The sequence below is a fragment of the Prunus persica genome, chromosome G4 (assembly GCF_000346465.2).
Source record: "Prunus persica cultivar Lovell chromosome G4, Prunus_persica_NCBIv2, whole genome shotgun sequence".
Classification (NCBI taxonomy): Eukaryota; Viridiplantae; Streptophyta; class Magnoliopsida; order Rosales; family Rosaceae; genus Prunus; species Prunus persica.
The window spans coordinates 2136326-2156204 of NC_034012.1; the positions used below are offsets into that span (position 1 = coordinate 2136326).

General features: G+C 36.2%; 5 protein-coding genes and 1 non-coding gene across 11 annotated transcripts; 3 read left to right on the forward strand and 3 right to left on the reverse strand.

Annotated features, from left to right (window-relative positions):
• On the forward strand, nt 1059–4548 carry LOC18778352 (E3 ubiquitin-protein ligase rnf8-A). 2 transcript variants are annotated; one of them, XM_020562040.1, is made up of 6 exons: nt 1096–1221; nt 1336–1405; nt 2442–2592; nt 2686–2755; nt 2846–3080; nt 4072–4548. In XM_020562040.1, exons 2-6 carry the CDS (start codon nt 1341–1343, stop codon nt 4280–4282), a joined length of 732 nt encoding a protein of 243 aa, XP_020417629.1. In that variant the 5' UTR covers nt 1096–1221; nt 1336–1340; the 3' UTR covers nt 4283–4548. The 2 variants fall into 2 exon arrangements, with proteins under 2 accessions (XP_007213835.1, XP_020417629.1); XM_007213773.2 differs by having other exon boundaries at nt 1059–1405.
• On the forward strand, nt 4641–7659 carry LOC18780571 (sphingolipid delta(4)-desaturase DES1-like). Its single transcript, XM_020562039.1, has 2 exons — nt 4641–5638; nt 6575–7659. Exons 1-2 carry the CDS (start codon nt 5459–5461, stop codon nt 7391–7393), a joined length of 999 nt encoding a protein of 332 aa, XP_020417628.1. The 5' UTR covers nt 4641–5458; the 3' UTR covers nt 7394–7659.
• On the reverse strand, nt 7695–9300 carry LOC18778371 (tetraspanin-19). Its single transcript, XM_007213904.2, has 6 exons — nt 9048–9300; nt 8826–8925; nt 8623–8703; nt 8430–8534; nt 8064–8225; nt 7695–7948 (listed from the first exon to the last, which is right to left on the reverse strand). The coding sequence occupies exons 1-6, from the start codon at nt 9221–9223 to the stop codon at nt 7937–7939; spliced, it is 636 nt and encodes a 211-aa protein (XP_007213966.1). The 5' UTR covers nt 9224–9300; the 3' UTR covers nt 7695–7936.
• Nucleotides 9689–9761, forward strand: TRNAV-UAC. The gene has a single exon. It is a non-coding gene; the product is annotated as a tRNA-Val (tRNA).
• LOC18780698 (RNA polymerase II transcription factor B subunit 2) lies at nt 11679–17371 on the reverse strand. Of its 3 annotated transcripts, none has more exons than XM_020562136.1 (16): nt 17048–17371; nt 16773–16950; nt 16471–16638; nt 16294–16362; nt 16041–16134; nt 15764–15864; nt 15611–15656; nt 15457–15516; nt 14982–15050; nt 14763–14846; nt 14565–14648; nt 13914–13999; nt 13300–13390; nt 12702–12782; nt 12419–12493; nt 11725–12333 (listed from the first exon to the last, which is right to left on the reverse strand). In XM_020562136.1, exons 2-16 carry the CDS (start codon nt 16883–16885, stop codon nt 12187–12189), a joined length of 1368 nt encoding a protein of 455 aa, XP_020417725.1. In that variant the 5' UTR covers nt 16886–16950; nt 17048–17371; the 3' UTR covers nt 11725–12186. The 3 variants fall into 3 exon arrangements, with proteins under 3 accessions (XP_020417727.1, XP_020417725.1, XP_007213816.1); XM_007213754.2 differs by having other exon boundaries at nt 11725–12074; nt 12160–12333; nt 16773–17371; XM_020562138.1 differs by lacking the exon at nt 17048–17371 and having other exon boundaries at nt 11679–12333; nt 16471–16651; nt 16773–16862.
• LOC18780552 lies at nt 17516–19879 on the reverse strand. Of its 3 annotated transcripts, none has more exons than XM_020562140.1 (6): nt 19764–19874; nt 19274–19327; nt 18859–18962; nt 18241–18279; nt 18006–18151; nt 17516–17877 (listed from the first exon to the last, which is right to left on the reverse strand). In XM_020562140.1, coding segments are annotated over exons 1-6 (420 nt in total). In that variant the 5' UTR covers nt 19840–19874; the 3' UTR covers nt 17516–17876. The 3 variants fall into 3 exon arrangements, with proteins under 3 accessions (XP_020417729.1, XP_020417728.1, XP_007212362.1); XM_020562139.1 differs by having other exon boundaries at nt 17739–17901; nt 19764–19872; XM_007212300.2 differs by having other exon boundaries at nt 17739–18151; nt 19764–19879.

The window sequence follows — 19879 nt, forward strand, 5'->3', positions numbered from 1 at the left end:
TAAGCCGAAGCGAAAGGGGATAGTTTATTATTAGACATTGATATCCCAACAACCAAAAACTAGAATCTACATTGAAACTTCAATTAGCAGCAATGACAATGGTAATTATTCTCTCTAATGATTTTGATCCATGATCATTTTTTGCACAATCATAATCCCTGATGAGCGGCCTGCCACTCATTTGACGGGTCCATAAAAATACTGCTCATACATGTAGTCTGTTTAAATGGGCTTTCTGTATAAAGGCCATATGTTTCTCTTGGGTTTTTTTTTTGGATTGAGCAATCATTTGATTCTTTATGAAATCTAAGCCGTTGATGTCAATGACTTTTCAGCCTTCGAAGTTTGGTATCTAATTAATTATCAGATTTCAGTAATTAATCTCAAATCCTCTCACACTACAAATTTTGAACATGATGTAGAAGACACATGCATATATGGTAAGTATTTTTCATCACAAATAATACATCATTAACTGAAAATTAAGGAACTAATTAGAGATTATAGATGATCTGTTCTGGTCTGATCTGGCAAAGTTTACAGTTTGGATTTTTATGAACATAAAGACAAGTGAGTTGACAGATTAGATTCTTCAAAACTTATATCTAATTGGGAAATCCAACCCAAAAATAAAAAAATTGTGAAGGGTTGATTAAGAAAACCAATTAATCTTTTTTTTATTTGGAAGAGATGTTAGATTCCACTCGTAATAACGACAAGTATGATATACATTTATGATGAGTTTGATATTTAATTGTGACTAAAACATTGTTATAGTAATCTAATTTTGTTATGGTTCGCATGAGTATTTTGTAAATACCTTACCGTTTGTAAGAAAAATGGTATTTGAGGAAAATAAGTTGAAGTCGGAGGGCAAAAGTTGGGTAAGGGCGGGTGTAACGATCATCGGTGCGTGGAGGGAAAGCTTACGAATAGAGAGGGAAAAGTGGCAGACAAAAGCCAAAGAGAGTGGATAAGGCCATCACGGGCCCGCGTTCGTGCGTCTCTATTTCGACGCTCCCTACTTAAAAAAAGAAAAATTAATACTCATAAATTATTATTTAAATTATATTTATGTTTTTAGAAGTTGGGTGGCCACGTGTCGCCTCGCGGTCTCGTCTTCGCTTTCAAGAACAGCATAGAAGCAACACGAAGGCTGAAGGGACTCAGAGAGAAAAGGGAAAGAGAAAGTGGAGAGGAAGTGTGGGTTTTTGGGAGTGGGTGAGAAAATTAGGGTTCTTGGAGGCTGATTGAATATCTCTATCTCCGTGCTTTGTAATTATTTTGACTTTTTTTGTTGTTTTTTATTTTATTTTTCTGTGGAGATGTATATAGCTTCCATGCGAAAGTCATTCAAGGACTCTCTGAAAGTGCTCGAAGCTGATATTCAGCATGCAAATACACTGTAAGTGATCATCTGCTCCATTTGTTGACGATTTTCTTCTGGTTTTGATTCTATGCTTGTGTTTTTTTTGGGTGAAAAATTGCTTCTTTTTTTGTGATCACTTTTTTGTTTATTTTTGTGCTTGAATTTTAGTGTTAAAGGTTTAACTCCACTTTCATTTGTAGTTCATGTTCAAAATGTGAGATTTTTTTCCCTTTCAGTTTGGTTGTTTTGATTTATTTATATCTCGGGTTGTCAATTTAGTTTTTTTTTTCCTTTTAAAAATTCAGTGAACAGCCTAAAGATCAATCCTACCTCTGTTTTGGTTGTGCGAATGATGGAAGAATCACACAAAGTTTTGTTTTTGTTTTCCTTCAAGTAGTGGCAGGATCACAAAGTTTTCATTTTTGCCTTTTTTTCCTTTCTTTTTCGCTCATCTATTGGTTTCTTGTTTCTGGGTCTCTTTCATGAAAACAAAAATAAAATATCTCGGCCTCGCGGTTTCTATGGGTTCAATTATTTTTCACTGACGATATGATTCTGGGAATGCGATTGTTTTTTTAACATTAAAGCGTTAGTTCAAGTGGATATTTATTTGTGCCTTATCCTTATCTGGATGGATTGTCAGAGGAGGAAGAAAGCAAACCAAAATTGTCAGTGAGTAAATAAGTTCACGTGGCCACTGGGTTCCACCTGCTTGGGCTGTTTATTTATTTATTTTTTACAAATAAACCTGCTTGTGGCCTTGTAGTGAGTGTCCCATTCTTTTGGATGCTTCATATTACAATACCACAGTTTGGTCCTATGCAGTTTTTCTGTAGTCTCATTCTTTTGCATACTTCATTGTAGATGATTTATGAAAAAAAATGCTTAATCATAACTTTAATAGACTGTTGCAATTATGCTCCATAGATATTTTATTGAGAGATAGGCAGAGAGGGAGAGAGGGAGTTGTTGGGTTGGTACATTGTATGATTTGCTGATATATTTGGTGGCTTAATCTGATAATTAGTCTTCCGTTTATATTCAAATCCTTATCTAGATGTGTGAGCTGCAGGGCCTCGGATTATCCAAGGGAGTATGATGGTGCTTGTCTTCAGATGAGAATGTCATACAGTCCAGCTGCTCACCTCTTCCTTTTTCTGGTGCAATGGACTGACTGCAACCTCGCAGGAGCCCTTGGGCTGTTAAGAATTTTAATTTACAAGGTTGAAGCTTGTAGCTTCCGATGGCTTCTATTTCTTTGAGTTAGATTCCAATCATGGGTGTGGGTGACCATCGCATTTTGGCTTATGCTACAGGTTTATGTGGATGGCTCAACAACCATCATGTCTACCAAGGAAAGGAAAGCAAGCATCAGAGAGTTCTATGGTACATTTCTGATCTCAGCAGTTTGGCTATTTGTTTTTTGTTGAGCCCTTGTGTGTTTCATTTCTTACTGATGCCTCATTTTGTGGTCAGCTGTTATTTATCCCTCCTTGTTGCAACTTCAGAGAGGTGTCACCGACAGTGAAGATAAAAAGCAGAAGGCGGTATGCGTGGAAAGGTATCGAAAAAGAGATGATGAGGAAAATCGACAGTGTTCTGATATAGACATTGAAAGAGAGGAGGAATGCGGTATATGCATGGAGACAAATAGTAAAATTGTATTGCCTAACTGCAACCATGCTATGTGCTTGAAATGTTACCGTGATTGGTACTCTCTCTCTCTCTCTCTCTACTAGTTCTAGATTTTTTTGAACATTAAAGTTAGCCTGCTACTTTGTGATATTGCTGGTACTTGCCTCGAAAGATTCATTTTTTCAGTCGTACTAAAAAATTATATTGCTTTTTCTATCAAATAGTTGATAAAAGTTTAAGCCCTGCAATTATATGAAAACCATGGGTACATTAGAGGGTCTAATGAAATTTTTTCTTTGATCTGTTGCATTTATGATCATTGGTGCAATTCATTATTGTCAAATTTTTGTTTTCATACTAAATCTTGTTATCAATACGTTTTTTTCACCATGTTATCTTTGTCTGGGGAGTTCTTTTGAAATGCACTCTGGGCAATGGCATCATGAGCATGTTGGTATTAAGTTATGGTAGCTGGAGATTGCATGCAAGAGTGATAATAGTGAATTTTATTTAGACAAGCGGCCCCTAGGTTCAATAGTTAGTTTGCAGGTTTTTTCCTCTCTCTCTCTCTCTCTCTCTCTCTCTCTCTCTCTCTCTCTCTCTCTCCTTTTTTGTCAATAAGATTCAGTGGAAATCAGAGATTCAGCTTTTGCGGCACATACAATTATCCTTTTATTGTGATATGGCCTAGTGAACGATATGCTCTGAATTACCCTGGTGTTTTTCCGTTGGTGCTAGCTTTTACTCTTAATTGATGTCTTGATTATCCATATAGGTGTTTGTTACTATACATTTCAATTCAAATGTTATTTTATATTATATCCTTTACACGATATCCACACAAAATTGTGAAATTCTCTTATGTGCATAGCAGTATGCGCTGTTGGATAGATAAATCATAAATGCAATTGTATTTGATTTAAATCTAGTCAATCCATTATCTCAAACGTATATCGTGTGCAAGCAAAATCTCTCTCTTATACTTTCTTCCTCACAAATGGAATTTTCTGGTTCATGTCTGTGTATATTTGAATGTCCGAAAGTAATGCTCCGTTGACATATTCCAGGCGAACAAGATCTCAGTCATGCCCATTCTGCCGTGACAATCTTAAGAGAGTGAACTCGGGTGATCTCTGGGTATACACTGACTGCAGGGACATAGTGGACATGGAAACAGTGATGAGGGAGAACCTTAGGAGGCTTTTCATGTATATAGATAAGTTGCCTTTAGTTACACCGGATAACCCCTTTGACCCTTATGATTCCCACCTAAGGTGATTGAATCAGAGTCCAAAACCACAATCTCCAGTGGCAATTTAATGAATTAGTTTCTTTTCCTTTGATTACATAAGGACCGAAAATTCATTCGGCGGGTTTAAAGTCGGTATCTTCCCACTCCTGTTCAGAAGACCTCGCCTGAGTTATTTTGTGCTGGCGGGTGAAGTTGAGGAGTTTATAAAATTGTATGTAGTACATTTGTAAATGCTTGTACAGCTTTGATGTTGGCTTAGTCTTTTTAATATACAAATCCTCTCCTTCTTGTTGCTGAGAATTTTCAATTTGAATGGTTTAGACGGCATAATTGTTTTCAAGCAAGCTGATAATCAGATATAAAAGTAATGATTTAAAGTAGGATTATAGAACAATCCCTGGCTCAATGGAGATGGGTGAACACAATGTGATGATAATGCTAGTTGAAGAAGACAAGTTTATGTTTTCTTGTTTGTCAAGGTTTCTTGTACCCTTTTCGTTCTACTTTCCAAGTTCCATTGATAACCTAGTAGGGATACAAAACCAAACCTAGAAGTTGGGAGTTGCTGGGGTTCTGTACAAGAGTGGGCTCTGCTCCTCGGCCTGATCTGGTTTTGTCCTTTTCTTAATGGGCTTCAATTATGTTTTTTATTATTTAAAAATTTATACAAGGGATATTGGAAGGCTGGCTCATTGCCGACGTGGCAAAGTCTGAGTGGATGACCATGTATGAGGTTATGTGGAAAAAGATTTAATTTTTAGTTTCCGTGGCTTTTTTCTGTCTCTGTCATTCGTAGATACGAAAAACATATAAGATTGGAAACCAGTAGGAAGGTGGAAAGGACCCAATTGGCAAAGAAAGTCCAACAAGAAGTTTGTCAATTTACAATTCCTAGCTGTTAAATCGGCCACAGTCCACACATCACAGAAACGCTCTTTTGCCTCCCCTCTCTAATTTTAGTCACCGCCTCCTCCTCTTGCCAATTTTAAACACAATCCAAGTATTCTATACTATTCTTTTAAGTTATTAACCCAACTCAACCCAACCCATAATTTATTTCAATAACAGACAAACCAACCCATCAGATTTATAAGATAACCAGGAAAGGAAGAAGAACAAACGTATTTATATCAGAGGGAGAGAGAGAAACGCAGGAAAAGAGGGAAAGAGAGAAAGAAAGGGTCTCTTTTAGAGAAGGAGAGATGGGAAGAGGGGGACAGGGAAGAGGGGGACATGGAGAGGCAGAAGAGGAGGGAGTGATGGCTACTGACTTTTTTTGGTCTTATACAGATGAGCCTCACGCTTCTAGGCGCCGTCAGATCCTCTCTCAGTACCCTCAGATAAAGGAGCTCTTTGGTCCTGACCCCTGGGCTTTCCTCAAGGTACTTCCACAAACAAGTTCTTTTCATGCATATCTGAGTTTGTTTTTGTGTATGTGATTGGCATTTTGTTGGGTTTTTCGTGTATTGCCTCTGTTCGGTTGTTTTCCATTGGTTTTAGATCTGAGACAATGTAGGTGAGTTCAAAAATATGATTGGGATGATTTTTGCTCCTTTTCTGCATTTGGGTATTGGAAGTTTTCTGCTTTCGGAATTGTATTACGCAATTTCAATGCACGCGTCTCTTTCTAGTTAATTTTTATTATTATTTATAAATCTTTGTATTGAAAATTGAGTATGAGTGCCGGATCCATTTCGAACAGTTAGTGATTTTACAAATTCTACATCGCGTGCAGCATTGCTTGTGCGGAATGACGTGTCATTGTTTCTTACTTGATTGTCAAGTGTCTCTTTCAAGATATAGAAATAAACTAGTTGTCATATGTTGAGTTGGGTAGCCAAAGAATTGAGCTTTCTTCCTAACTGTCCTCTTTTACAGCGACTATGCTGTTCTAAGATGTTATGAATAAATTGGCATGCTGTTGGGGTTTTGTAATGCTATGAATTATGCTTCCTCATACTTTTCGGTGTGAATGGACTCTCAAAATGCACAAACAACCGTATATTGGAGACATGCTGACTCGATTTTTAGAACATAGTTCAACCTACTAATTTGCAGAGTTCTGTTTAAGTCCATGAAAATTGGGTTGTTAATTAGTGGTGAGTTATGCTGCTAATGTACTGGTTTTGGTGTGGTTTTTTCTGATTCGGTTTCCAGAACCTAAATCAACTTGTAAACTGACAGACTTTTGTCAGTCTGGAAACATATGAGTATTAGTTAGTGTTCTGGTTTGAGATAAAATGAAACTTACACTTCTCCATTAGCTGTCTTATATATTTTTTTATTAATGATCTTTGAATGAAATCATGGTGCTGCAGATTACAGTGGTTGTCTTGCTTCAGCTCTGGACTGCCACAGCCCTCCACAATGCAGGCTGGCTGAAGATACTGGCAATAGCCTACTTCTTTGGCTCTTTCCTCAACCACAACCTCTTCTTGGCCATCCATGAGCTCAGTCACAATCTCGCCTTCTCAACTCCAGTCTACAACCGTTGGCTCGGTATTTTTGCTAACCTCCCAATCGGTGTTCCCATGTCCGTCACCTTCCAAAAATATCACCTTGAGCACCACCGTTTTCAAGGAGTAGACGGAATTGATATGGACATCCCGAGCAAGGTTGAAGCCCATTTGGTGACAAATGTAGTCAACAAAGCCATATGGGTTCTCCTTCAACTCTTCTTCTATGCTTTTCGGCCTGTGTTTCTCAAACCAAAGCCCCCTGGTTGTTGGGAGTTCCTCAACCTTTTCATTCAGATAGCCCTTGATGTTTCCATGGTCTATTTTTGTGGGTGGAAATCTTTTGCTTATTTGATCCTCTCTACATTTGTTGGGGGTGGGATGCACCCAATGGCTGGTCACTTCATTTCAGAGCATTATGTCTTCAACCCTGATCAGGAGACATATTCTTACTATGGCCCTCTTAATCTCCTCACTTGGAGCGTGGGGTACCACAACGAGCACCATGATTTCCCCAGAATTCCTGGGAGCAAGCTCCATAAGGTGAAGGGCATTGCACCAGAATACTATGAGGGTTTGGAGTCATATAAATCTTGGAGCCAAGTCATCTACATGTACATAATGGATCGAACAGTCGGGCCGTTCAGTCGAATGAAGAGAAATCCATCAAAATCTGAATAGACACTCTTCTCCAAAATTTCTACCGTTTTGTATCCTTTCCTGGTTCTTTATGGGTTACTGGTTTTTCCTTTCTTATTTGCTTTTGTTTGTAACATTTTTCCTTGAATTACATTGTTTGTAACATTTGAGGAGTGAGATCTTATATTGTATTGTAGTATAGACTTTAGACTGAGCAACAGGAAGTTATTTATTCATTTATTAGCAATTGGGAAAGAACATTTGTTTAAGTTATGAACTACATTATAAATAGATAAAGTTAGTTCATATTTTTCTCTTGCTTTTGTCTTTATTCTCTTCATTCTAAAGATGGAAAATAGATTTTATTTAACCAAAAGAAGTAAACTGAGGTAGCAAAACAGACTCCATACAGAACCATAATGCAGATCCAAAGACAAAGGACGACATGGTCAACATATCCAGACTTGAAACCCATCTCTCACAAGCTTCTGTTGACAGTTAATAGTAGTATCATAAGTACTATGTCAACCAGTAACTACATATTCCATAAACTTCTTTCACAAAGCTCAAGTATCTTTGATCTCTTCACTTGTTTGACTGAGAAAGATAAACAGAAAAATGAGGCATCAAAAGTTAAATCCATAAACAAGAAAATGTCTCATAAAACTCTCAAGTAGTGAGTGGGATATGCAAGTAAGGCATGAATTCTTACATTCCAATTATTATTCTTGGCTGCAACGATATATTCCGGCGGTTGACCATTAGGGTTTATGAGTGGGAGTCTTGCTGGGGGACACTCTTCATCGCTATCATAGCTGGATCCTTGGTTTGGCTCTACTGACCTTAGAGCCAATGCCAATAAGATTGAAAACCCCTGCAGATTATGGACTTTATCACATCACAGAGGTCTAAACTATCCATGAGATTTTGAGGAAAATAAATCATAAATTTTTAATTTTAACTACCTGGGTTTAAATGCAGTTCAGGAAATAATATGGTTTCAGTTTCACAGCACAATGGTTATATTGTTATTTGAAAATAAATGTGGCTTGAACAAAAACATCAAACACAAAAGCACCTGTGCTAATACGATCAACAAGCCTATCCACTTAAACATGTCGAAATTTGACTTCACGAAATCTTTGAAATCATGGAACTTTCCTGTAGTGTCATAGGGTAAATCCTGAAAAATGAAGAACAAAGTTATATGGAAAGTAAGAAACACTTGATTTTGGAGGAATATTGTAAGCCTGTTTGCTAAGATGGTTTACCTTCTCCCAGTCTGAATTTAGGAGTATATCTGCAGTCATCGCAGTCTCCAACAGAAGAACAATAAAGATGATCAACATATACTAGTTGGTTCAAGGTCAACATATGTTCAAAAACATATATATATATATATATATATATATCTCTATACACACACGCACACGCACACGCACACACACACACACACACATATGATAAAGGATACGCAAGAGAGGCAACAACCATGTGCAAATTTTGCAGCAAGATAGCCTATGCATGTAATGGCACACAAGAAAACACCAGCGCCAAGAAAAGTGCATATAAACCTGCATTAAACACACACATAAAAAACAAAAATAGTGATGATTTCGATATCTGTAAAACACAGAGAATCTGTTTCTGCAGAGAAAATATGTCAGCAATGGAATTTGGTTTTGCTTTTGCTTACCATGGAGCAGCAGCAGCAGCAGCATCATATTGATCAACGGATGAACTGTCCATGTCCCTCAGCCAAACTCTAACCATCCAAAGACCATACAAAACCATTGCAATTCCAACCATTCCCAAAACTGAATTCACTAATTTAAGTAGTGACTGCAGGCATATTCTTGCAATTGTTACCATTGTAGTCTTCTTTGTCAGGGCACTTGGACAAAAATCAAGAAAACCCACCAAGCTAATATATTAAAATTGGACCTGAAATCCTATTCAAGCTAACAAAACTTCAATCATGTAACAAAAATCCAGAAATAATGAAATTAACCAAGCGCACCCCATGCAAATGACTGGTACATCTGACTGGTCACATTTAAGTTGGATGATGATTCTACTTCTTAAATTTTTCTTAATCTTTAAGAGAGGGAGACAAGTACAACTAAATTCTGTTCAAGAAATTTGGCGCCAAGCAGGAAATTTCTAAGAAACTGACTAATACGTCTTTTAATATGATTTTTTTCGGGTGGGTGGATTTTGTCTTGTGATATGTTGGCCTGTTCCCTCATGAGGTGGCAAGAACAAAAAGGGCAACGATACCAACCCAAAAACAAAAACATAATTTAAATGTCTGTTATGCCAGGTTTCTATCAACGGGTTGCTGTGGTGTAGTGGTTATCACGTTAGTCTTACACACTAAAGGTCTCCAGTTCGATCCTGGGCAGCAACATTTCTTTTCTTTTTCTTTAATTTATTGGCCTTTGAATTTATTTTGTTAAATAGTTTTTTTTATATCTAATTTATTCGCCTTTGAATTTCATTTGATGTAATTTCTATGTTATTCCAGGTTTTCATAAAATTCAAATAATCTCGCAGCTAAGTATTTTATTAATTTTATTTTATAAATAAAGACCAAGGTATTAACCTTATATTTTTCTTGTGTTATTAGAAATTTAACTTATCTAATAGATTACTAGCCACTTGACACATGCTGACGCATGTGCCAATTGGTTTTCTTTTTCTTTTTTATTTTATTTTTAGAATTAATAAAAGATAATAGGATAGTTATGTTCCATAAAAGTAGGACATATTATCTTATTTTGTTTTTAATTTTAATTTTTTTAATATTAAAAAATGTGAATTTACCATATTATCCTCATTTAATTAATAATTTCAATTCTTAATGTTTGAATTAACCAAGGGCATTTTTTGGTATTTTGAATGTTTCACCATTCTCTGCCTTTTGCTTTATATATTTTTTCTTGTGTTATTAGAAATTTAACTTATCTAATAGATTACTAGCCCCTTGACACATGCTGACGCATGTGCCAATTGGTTTTCTTTTTCTTTTTTATTTTATTTTTAAAATTAATAAAAGATAACAGGATAGTTATGTTCCATAAAAGTATGACCTATTATCTTATTTTGTTTTTAATTTTAATTTTTTTAATATTAAAAAATGTAAATTTACCATATTATCCTCATTTAATTAATAATTTCAATTCTTAATGTTTGAATTAACCAAGGGCATTTTTTGGTATTTTGAATGTTTCACTATTCTCTGCCTTTTGCTTTATATATATAGATGTACTTAAAAGAAAAATAATTGAGCTTAACCTTTAAAACATCTTTTCAAAACAAAAAAAAAAACTTAAAATAAAGAAGGTAATATAGTATAGCCGGGCGGCTATACCTTTTTTGACACGTGGGCGCCTAATCAGTAGGAGGGTTTTTTTTTTAAATTTTATAAATAGTATAGCCGGCGGCTCTACCCGGTTTTTAATTTTAAATTTTTTAAAAAAGTCTAGCCGGCCGGCTATACTCGGTTCTTTGTGTTTATTTGAGAAAATAGTATAGCCGCCCGGCTATAAATCGATTTTTTTTTAAAAATAGTTTAGCCGCGCGGCTATATCGTTTTGGACTCATGACCACCTAATCTCTCGGCCCCTTTTTTTTTATTATTTATAAATAGTCTAGCCGGGCGGCTATACTCAGTTCTTTTAATTGTTTTTAAAAATTGTATAGCCGTGCGGCCCAGATAATAGTACAGCCGCACGGCTATACTGAGTTTTGTAAAAAGTTTTTAATAAAATAGTACAGTAGTGCGGCTTTACGGGGCTTTTTTGTTTAAATTTATTTTAGAGTACAGCCGTACGGCGATATGTTTTACATATATTCAACAGTATAGCCGCGCGGCTATAATAATTATATATACAATATCTCGTGTGTGTATATATATATATATTTACAGAGTATAGCCGCGCGGCTATACGTTTTATACAAACGACATGTCAAATATATTTAAAGAGAAGTGCCGTACGACATGTGAGATATATTTAAAACGTATAGCCGGGCGGCCATACTTTTTACATGTCGAGTATAGCCGCTCGGCTATACGCTTTAAATATACAACATCTTAGGCTCACCACCCCATGGGGGGCTGACCTTTCACAGCATATAAGGTTAAAAAAGGAGAAATGTTGTGCAATTTCAACAGAAATGTAAAACTCCAACTAAGAAACCGTTCTGTCCATTGCAATTTCAGTTTTGTTATTTTCTTTCTTTTTAGCCACAATGACAACGGAAAGGAGACACATAAACTGATGTATGGGAGACTTCTCGGTATATAAAACATGACATACAAAAAAAAGCAACCAAAATTTTATAAGAGAATCAATTAACTTCCCGAATAATTAATTGCAAAGCAAAGTTGAATGCCATTAGCTACCGTCTGTGAACGAATACAAGCAGGGCAATAACCCCTCTTTTCTCTTTCAAATTTTAAAAATTTCTCATCAGTTTCAGCAGTACATTTTACATCTCCTAGCGTATAGATAAATTCAGCAAAGATGTGTAGATCAATTTGGATGCACCATAAGCTTAACTCATTGGCGGAGCCTCTTCCATTAAGCTGCCCTTTTCTTTCACAAGCTTAACTCATCGATCCTGAAATTTTTGCTGCAACATGCCAATCATCTGATCGCAACTTCTCCACCTCAAATTATTAATACTGTCAAAGGTATGACTTTGCAAGCAATTCCAGCTATAAGAGAAGAAAACTCATAAATAACAGCCTCCACGATCTAGACCAAGCATTTTCTGCTGCAGCAAGGTTTACGAGTTCCTACTTGAGTTCTGCAAAATTGGTATCAGGGCTACTGCCTTTGACGGCTAAGATATTCTCGCATGTGCACGTGGTTTTCTGCCTTGACCACTAAAGACATCTTCTTTGAATCCTCTGGATCCTCCCATAGCAGAGCATTATAGCCTCGTGCAAAGTCAGAAGCACCCTCAAAGAGATCCTGGCAGACATAAAAAGGAAAATCTTACAAATCTTAAGATTACGAAACCAAATGTACACATCATTGTGATAAGCTGGATTGTCACCCTGGATGGAAATCCATCATAATGATACGCTGGAGTCATCTCAACCCTATTCAGATCTGTTTCCCACAGCCTAATCTGTCAGATACGAGTGTAATCCAAAATGTCAGAATACTAAGATAACTGGTAATCCCTTGCAACATAGTTAATTACTATGATATTCAGAGAGCTTTCTTATATTGATAAAACAGAGCTTGATGCTGGGAAGTTTCCAATCAGAATCAAGTAAATTGAACTCTCACAATATCTGGCTGAATTCAAACAAGAAGATAGAGAAGGATCTGACCTGATCTGTGACATTCTCAGGTACAGATGGTACTCTCTCTGCAACACGTGGATGTGCATTCTGCTGAAGAAAAGAAATTATCTGCCAAAAATAAGGTTTTACAAAATTTAGACTTCCAACATTCCAGAAAGTATCAACAACCCATTTCTGCCATGTGATAGTACACCATGTAATTTACATGCGTGGACTTGGGAGGGAGTGTGTGTACAGGCAGAGAAAGGTGGTTAGCAATTTAAAGCCACATCTTTAGACATGAATTGGACTTTAAGTTTCATTTTTCCCTTTTTCAGACACACATGGAATGTACACTCATTAATCTGAGCATATTGGAAGTTGAAAAATCTTCTAGACAAGGAAGACCCGAAGCTAGAATGAAGAAAAAGCCAAAAAAATACTATAAAAGAACATCTTTATTCTTAATGTGAAGCGAAAGGCTCTATCTCTGCACTCTTTTTCTTTCTTTCTTTTTATTTAATTTTTACCTGGGTCTCTCAACTAATACACCACCCTTTTTCCATGAAAAGACAAAACATAGATAAAAGTGCTATAATTCATACTGAAAATAGATAAAAGTACAAAAACTAAAAGACAATTTTGCCTGATCTGCAGTGATGCCATTTTCAAAAGCACTATACAAACTTTCTTTTGTTATTGCTCCAACTATAAGGTTTGGAAGTTGATATTCTACCCTGCACATAGTAGAAAAAGAAAAATATAGCAATAGTAATTATAAAATCTTACCTAAGAGGTCAGCAAGTAGAATAAGAAGTACATTTTACCAATTAAACACACAAAAAAAAAAAAAAAAAAGAAAAGAAAGAACCATCCGTTGTAGCCAAATGCTACCTCTCCCCCCAGCCTGACTCCTAAAAGGAGAAAATTCAGGGGCAGGAGATCCAAAAATGCATTTGCCAAGTCTTTGCTCTTTGCAAAAAAAAAAATACAACCAGGGAAGTGCTTTTATAGTTGCCTATAATTATATTTTGGTTACATAAAATTTCTTGATTGCTTTCTTTCTAGGTTTTCTTCTCCTAACATCTTTCTTGAATACATTGGAAAAGAAAAATATGCATCTCTTCATACGTTCAGCAATGTCTAGGACATGATTAAACAGATAATAAAATATTACTAGCATGGCATGCTTCTTTCACATGTCTTGTGAGTAAAAGAAACCAGATATTAAAAGATTGATCAAGGGGTCGGTCAGCATACCTTGAGAAAAGACGTAAAATTTCACAATGTAATTTAGATGTTGAGTAGGCATACAGCCTGAAGTTTGTTTCCACAACTACAAATCCCTAAACAAAAATTGAGGGAAAAAATTGTAACCATATATAGCCATGAAATGCACACAGCTTTTCTTTGGAGGATAAAAATATGTAAAACGTACAAGCTGAGCAAGTGCAAAAAGCATGATATTCCTAGTCATGTTGAGAATTAAGGATTACATTACATAATAATTTGGAAAAGTTTAGAAGCAAATAGAGGTAAATTTCCAGCAAACAGAGGAATTCAACTAAGGATAGTTTTAAGATTTAAATGTCGGCTAGCATCCAAACAGTCAGTCACCTAGGATGAATTTATTGACGTTTCTTTCTTTTATTTTTGTATGCTTAAGAATATCTATAACTATATATCTCCCAACACCATCACCCTTCAAAAGTTGAGCTCAAGTTTGGGAGCAGATTAGTTTCTCATAAGTGCTTGGACAAGTAGGAAAATAAAAAGTGCAACTAGTTGGCAATGTTTTTTCTTCATGGTGAAAAGCACATTCAGGCAAATGATTGATAAGGAATCAGTTGCAGAACATGAACAAAGAAAAATCAATTAGAGATAGAGCTAAAATGAGTACAAATTGCACACCTGTTTCCTCGATGATGAGTCTGTCAAGCTCACTGAAAGATTAGTAGCTAATCTAGTAGGTATAAACCAACTGTCTTTACGACCCTGAATAAGCACCAAAAAGACAACAATTTAAAACTTCGATGAAGAAATAGTTAAACTATCAGCTGGGAGATTATTAGAACATTCTATACCAGGATTAAAGCACAAAAGTATAACCTGCTGAAGTTTGACCAATCCTAAATCTGCAAGATCCTTGATTGTATTCTTCTGAACCTCAGTCAATGTATTTATGTTATATGCCTAACACATAAAGAAAAGTATAATGAAAAGTGAGAGAAACTTCCTACATGGAAGGAAACAGTTACTGACAAAATAAATAATAAAAATTATTCTATAGAAAATACCTATGGAAACATTTAGTGCAAAAGTTTATACCTCGCCTGTAACATGAAAACTAAGCTCCAGCAGGAATGAAATCAAATCTGCAGAATCTACCCCACGCTCCTGCACCAAAATAATAATAATAATAAGAGACCAGATAAAAGATGAAACTAATGAACAGCAGCTATTGTGAAGAAAATACTTAAGTTGGACTAGCTTCATCTCAATACACAAGTGAAGCAGGCAACTCTCAAAATCACAAACAATATAGTCATTATGTACTTTTCAACTTCTAACTTGAATGCTCTACTATATGAATGATTAAGCTCTGAAAAAAAAATTAAAAAACCTTCAAACTGTTTTGGAAAAATGTGAAATTTGATCAGAAATCAATTCTGAATCTTGCTGTTTCTAGTGCTGGATAATATATTTGGAGTCTTTATTAAAAGTTCAGAGTGTATTTATAAGAGTTATAACAAGCAAAAAGACATCACGTTCACCAGCAATTAAAAATCTGATGATTCCCTACCTCCGAGTTAGAGATGTATTCTCTGATGATGTACCAAAGTTGCGCATTTGTATCCATCAGCTGCGGTTATTCACATATCAGAAATAATATCTAGTAACAACTAAGAAACATCAAACGTGCTGCATGCTAGCAGTTGAAGAGATTTACTGCATACCAAGAACTGGAAACCACTTTCAGTTAATCTTGGAGCTTCTTTATCTCTGTACAAACAAAAAATGCAAAACCTCATAATCAGATATACAAAAAAGTGCTATGAAAAATAAAGACAGGCTTGTATTGCCAGAAATAATAATACAAAAATAGGGACCTTTGACTCAAAAGACCACGCTGGAAAATTTTCATCATGGATGAACTGATGTTTGACGGCCTTTCTATTTGAGATGAGTTGATAAGTTGCAGCAAGAAACACTGGTATAAGATGACAGAAAGTCATTAAGAAGGATAACCCAAATTACAGAACTGCACAATAAGAAGTTGTGAATGTCTAATTTACAGCTACACACATACAGATCACCATGGTATACAGAGGCAGGCCAAAAAATCTGAAAACAGAATCCTGACTTAAATATGGATAAATTCTGTACCTCCCATTGTCCTAGGGCAAAAGCCTCAAGATCCTCTGAGCTTGGGAGCCTCACTGTAACATTCGAAGGCATCGGTTCTCTTGGCAAAACTACACTGCAGTATCCAAAAATCTATCGTTATAATCTGAGAACATACTTTCTGACATTGTTTTCTGTCAGAGTTTAAAAAATAAGGAATAGTAGCACAAGTGAAATAATGAATAGAGACCCTGCAAATTTTGTACGAGTAGCAAGTAAAAGAGCCAACACTTACCCATAAAGCAAAAGCTTCTTGAGATTGGTCTGAAATATAGGATTTAATGTGTAAGTTGTTTCTCTCTTCCTGCCATAAAGTCAAAAAAATGAAAAATAAATACATTATGTTGCTCCAAAGAAACATAAAAGTATGCATTGATACAAGACACTAGTTCCAAAAGAAAGCTTGAATCACCTGTCAACAGTTTCAGTGAAAATTCTCAACTGAATTAGCCGATCAATAGCAACTCTATGTTTGGAGACCCCATCCGGCAGCACCCACTCCTCCATTGACTTGGCAGTCACTGGAACTTCGATGCATAGCATTTGTAAGACATATTTCTTGGCTAGCGGTGGCAGAGACCTGAAAATTGCACCTATATCATGATCACTAACTCATTTAAGATTACTGGCTCGTTCAAGTAATAAAGCTACAGGCGACATTGCGAAAGCAAACTGAGATTGAGTAACAAAAGCAGTAAAAATAAAGAAGGGGACCTGAGAATGGCTTCGCAGATGAATGCGTTCTCGTAGAGCTTGTCGAGCTTCATGGCGGGCAAGGCAGCCACCATGTCCATGAAATTCTTCGCTATGATCCTCACCTGAGGCATTTTGAGAAATTCGAGTTCTTTTCCGCTCTGATTCTAGGGTTCTTCTGATGAGCTTCAAGCACCTTCTGATAGAAAATTACAGAACAATAAAGTGAATAAAAGGGGCCTGAAATTTAATTCTAGGGTGTGAGAATTGAGTTTATTGCACTCTTCTATGTTTACTGTAAGTGTGACTGATCGCAAAGCGCCCCGTATTTTGATTTGAGTGCTGCTGTTTGATTTTCTCCGATGATTGAAGAGTGTCGGAGACCGCCTTCTTTGGTTTTTGGTAAACTTCGCTTCATTTATTCTGGGTTTACTTACTGGCGGGTCGCTGCTTTTATTCTGCGTGTTTATTATTATTATTAATTGTAAAATAGATGTTTGATATATTTTTTCTTTCTTTTTTTCGAAATTGAAAATATGAATTTTATCTAACAAAGTTACAAAACACAGTGGCAGACGCGAGTTTCGAGTCTCCCCTCTTGTAAACCAAACACAGTGAACAAATTCAGAAAGACAAAAACATAATTAGCAAAATTAAAATTGAATTATCTAGAAATACTGTGAGAATGCCAACCGGTCTAGACCGGTAGTGTGTGAAAAACTCCCTCCCCTTGTTTAGATTATAACATTATCGATATAAAAAAATACCGCTAGAATAGTAGATTATTCATCAAGGTTTCACAATAGGCACTTAGGCAGATAATGAAACTGACAAGAAATGTCAATCTTCTAAATCATGTCCATGGCAGAGCTTCTCCACTAGTGAAATTTGGTGTCAAGGCCATTCAATGGTGCATAGGAAATTTAATGACATCCATGGCAATACGGTTCTCCACCTCTAAAGCTTTGATCAAGACGAATTCATATAGTGAACAAATTCTGAAGTATCTTCTCAAACATTGAACTTGCAAATATATCGAATATCAATTCAATTGTCACCAATAAAACAGAAAGGGGATCCAGTTTACAGTTCACATTTCCACGGTGTTTCTTGTCTGTCAAAAAATCTGGATGCCCAGATGTTAGTTAATCTGAAAGCAATATAAAATGGCAAAAAGAAAAATTAATCCTCCAACCTATTAACTAACTAAATCGTTGGTAAGCATTTTATAGTATAGTTAGGTTTGTCTCTCACTATGCTGAAGTGCTAAGTATGTCTTCAGTCGTTGCTCCGGCTGCTCTGGATTCAGCAGGCGGTGAGGCTGGCTCTTGAACAGGGGGAGGAGGCTTAGGTCGCCTGTTTGGACGAACTTTATCAGCTATGTCCGGACGAATATCAAACTGCAGCATCAAGGAAATTGAATCTGTACTTTATAACTTTCTAAATATCAATCCTAGATAAGAATGCATTAAAATGTAACCAGACTAACCTTGTAACCACAGCCAGATACACAAGCATGAAAGCACTCCTGCACACAGAATTGGATCAGCAATTACTCAGTCTGAAAAAATGTACATTGAATCATATCCATGCTTTTGAATGAGGACGATGCGCAAGGGTACCAATTGACTGTTCAATGCAGGATGGAAGCATTAACATACCCATTCAATCCATACAAGATTTGAAATCAAGAAGCATTTAGCTATCAGATACAGTGCCAAATTACCAATTCTTATGGTTGTCATTGGACAAAAGTCATAGTTTAAGCTTTCCTAGTTTTCACCTTGAATATGAGTATCATACTGGAACTGCATGTTTCTTGTTTTTTTGGTTAGTCAATTATAGAAAATGTCAGTTAAAAACACATTAAGTTTAACATTTACAAACAAATTTACAACTCCTAGTCTGCTCTACTAAGAACAAATGATTTTAGTGAATCCTGAGTAGGCTATTATAGTGAACGACACTGACACTTCCCACTTGCAACTTTTGGACTTGCGATATACAAGAGGCCATATAAATTTAATACACATGACCATATGTTCATATTATCATCCAGAATTTTTTTTCATTAGCATGCTAAGAGAAGCTGTAGATGGCAAAATACCTCTGAGTACCTGTCAACTCCAGGAGAACGGTCGATGCAAGCACTCCATTGCCGGTCCTTTAAAACAGGATCCTTGTAGCATATCTCATTGCACTCCTCCAAGCCTGCACAACTACTCGCTATATCACTTGAAGCATATCTCAACAACATTTTGTATTACTCCTATGTTGTAGTGTACTAACTCACTAAACCAATAGTCTACTTCCATATTAAGATTCAGATGCAGATTGATAAGAGCCAAGCTAATAGACGAGCCAAAAAGTATATGTTGATAGGTAACTTCCCACAGCATTAAGATAGGTTCTTAGCAGTGTCATTTCATATAAGGTGTCTGCGAAGGTGCTAAACCAAAAACAAATAATGTAAACAGCACAAAACCATACGAAACTGAGTACAACAACAAAGTAACACTCACATTCTTCCCAAGTTTCTCCATCAGCGTCACAGCCCTTTTTGCAAAATACTCGCCCTACAAGGAAACACACAAGTTATAGTGAACCCTGTAATAAAACAAGATTTTCAAAAGAAAACACACGCAAATTCTTGTGCTTGGGCATACCTAAAGCATATTATTCAAACCCAACCGTGCAGGGAAACATGCAGCCATAACAGGGGGCTAAATTGGCCAAAATTTATCATACAAAATGTACAATTCAGAACTAGACCATGAAACGTTCGGTTTAGTCAATTAAGGGTCGCCCAGTACGATAATCAGTCTCATTTTTTTAGCGCCAAAACAAGGGCACCAAAATAAATAATAAGAATTTACAGTAAAAGGGCACCAAAAATCTAATTAATTGAGGAAAACAACAACGATTGAAGGGAAGATAATAGACGAAAAACATGAAGTAAATAAGAACAAAAAAGGCATAGAGAGTGAGGAGGAGGAGATAAAAATGGGTTACATGGAATCTGCATAAGGGCTGCGTACTTGTTGGTGCATTGGTTACCGCACGGAGACCCCCATTGATGCGGTATCATCTTCTCTCGCCACTCTCAGACTCTGTCCCTGCGTGTGAAT

Excerpts from the sequence above, each read along its gene's own strand:
- LOC18778352 (XM_007213773.2), top strand. The coding sequence starts at position 1,326 with ATGTATATAGCTTCCATGCGAAAGTCATTCAAGGACTCTCTGAAAGTG. Across the intron at positions 1,406-2,441 it reads ATTCAGCATGCAAATACACT|GGCCTCGGATTATCCAAGGG; the intron begins GTAAGTGATCAT and ends TGTGAGCTGCAG. Across the intron at positions 2,756-2,845 it reads AAGCATCAGAGAGTTCTATG|CTGTTATTTATCCCTCCTTG; the intron begins GTACATTTCTGA and ends TTTTGTGGTCAG.
- LOC18780571 (XM_020562039.1), top strand. The coding sequence starts at position 5,459 with ATGGGAAGAGGGGGACAGGGAAGAGGGGGACATGGAGAGGCAGAAGAG. Across the intron at positions 5,639-6,574 it reads ACCCCTGGGCTTTCCTCAAG|ATTACAGTGGTTGTCTTGCT; the intron begins GTACTTCCACAA and ends ATGGTGCTGCAG.
- LOC18778371 (XM_007213904.2), bottom strand. The coding sequence starts at position 9,223 with ATGGTAACAATTGCAAGAATATGCCTGCAGTCACTACTTAAATTAGTG. Across the intron at positions 8,926-9,047 it reads GCTGCTGCTGCTGCTCCATG|GTTTATATGCACTTTTCTTG; the intron begins GTAAGCAAAAGC and ends TGTTTAATGCAG. Across the intron at positions 8,704-8,825 it reads ATGGTTGTTGCCTCTCTTGC|TATATGTTGATCATCTTTAT; the intron begins GTATCCTTTATC and ends TGAACCAACTAG.
- LOC18780698 (XM_020562136.1), bottom strand. The coding sequence starts at position 16,885 with ATGCCTCAGGTGAGGATCATAGCGAAGAATTTCATGGACATGGTGGCT. Across the intron at positions 15,865-16,040 it reads TTGCCCTAGGACAATGGGAG|TGTTTCTTGCTGCAACTTAT; the intron begins GTACAGAATTTA and ends ATCTTATACCAG. Across the intron at positions 14,000-14,564 it reads ACTCATCATCGAGGAAACAG|GGATTTGTAGTTGTGGAAAC; the intron begins GTGTGCAATTTG and ends ATTTTTGTTTAG.
- LOC18780552 (XM_020562140.1), bottom strand. The coding sequence starts at position 19,839 with ATGATACCGCATCAATGGGGGTCTCCGTGCGGTAACCAATGCACCAAC. Across the intron at positions 19,328-19,763 it reads AGCCCTTATGCAGATTCCAT|GGCGAGTATTTTGCAAAAAG; the intron begins GTAACCCATTTT and ends GTTTCCTTGTAG. Across the intron at positions 18,963-19,273 it reads TGGAGAAACTTGGGAAGAAT|GCTTGGAGGAGTGCAATGAG; the intron begins GTGAGTGTTACT and ends GTAGTTGTGCAG.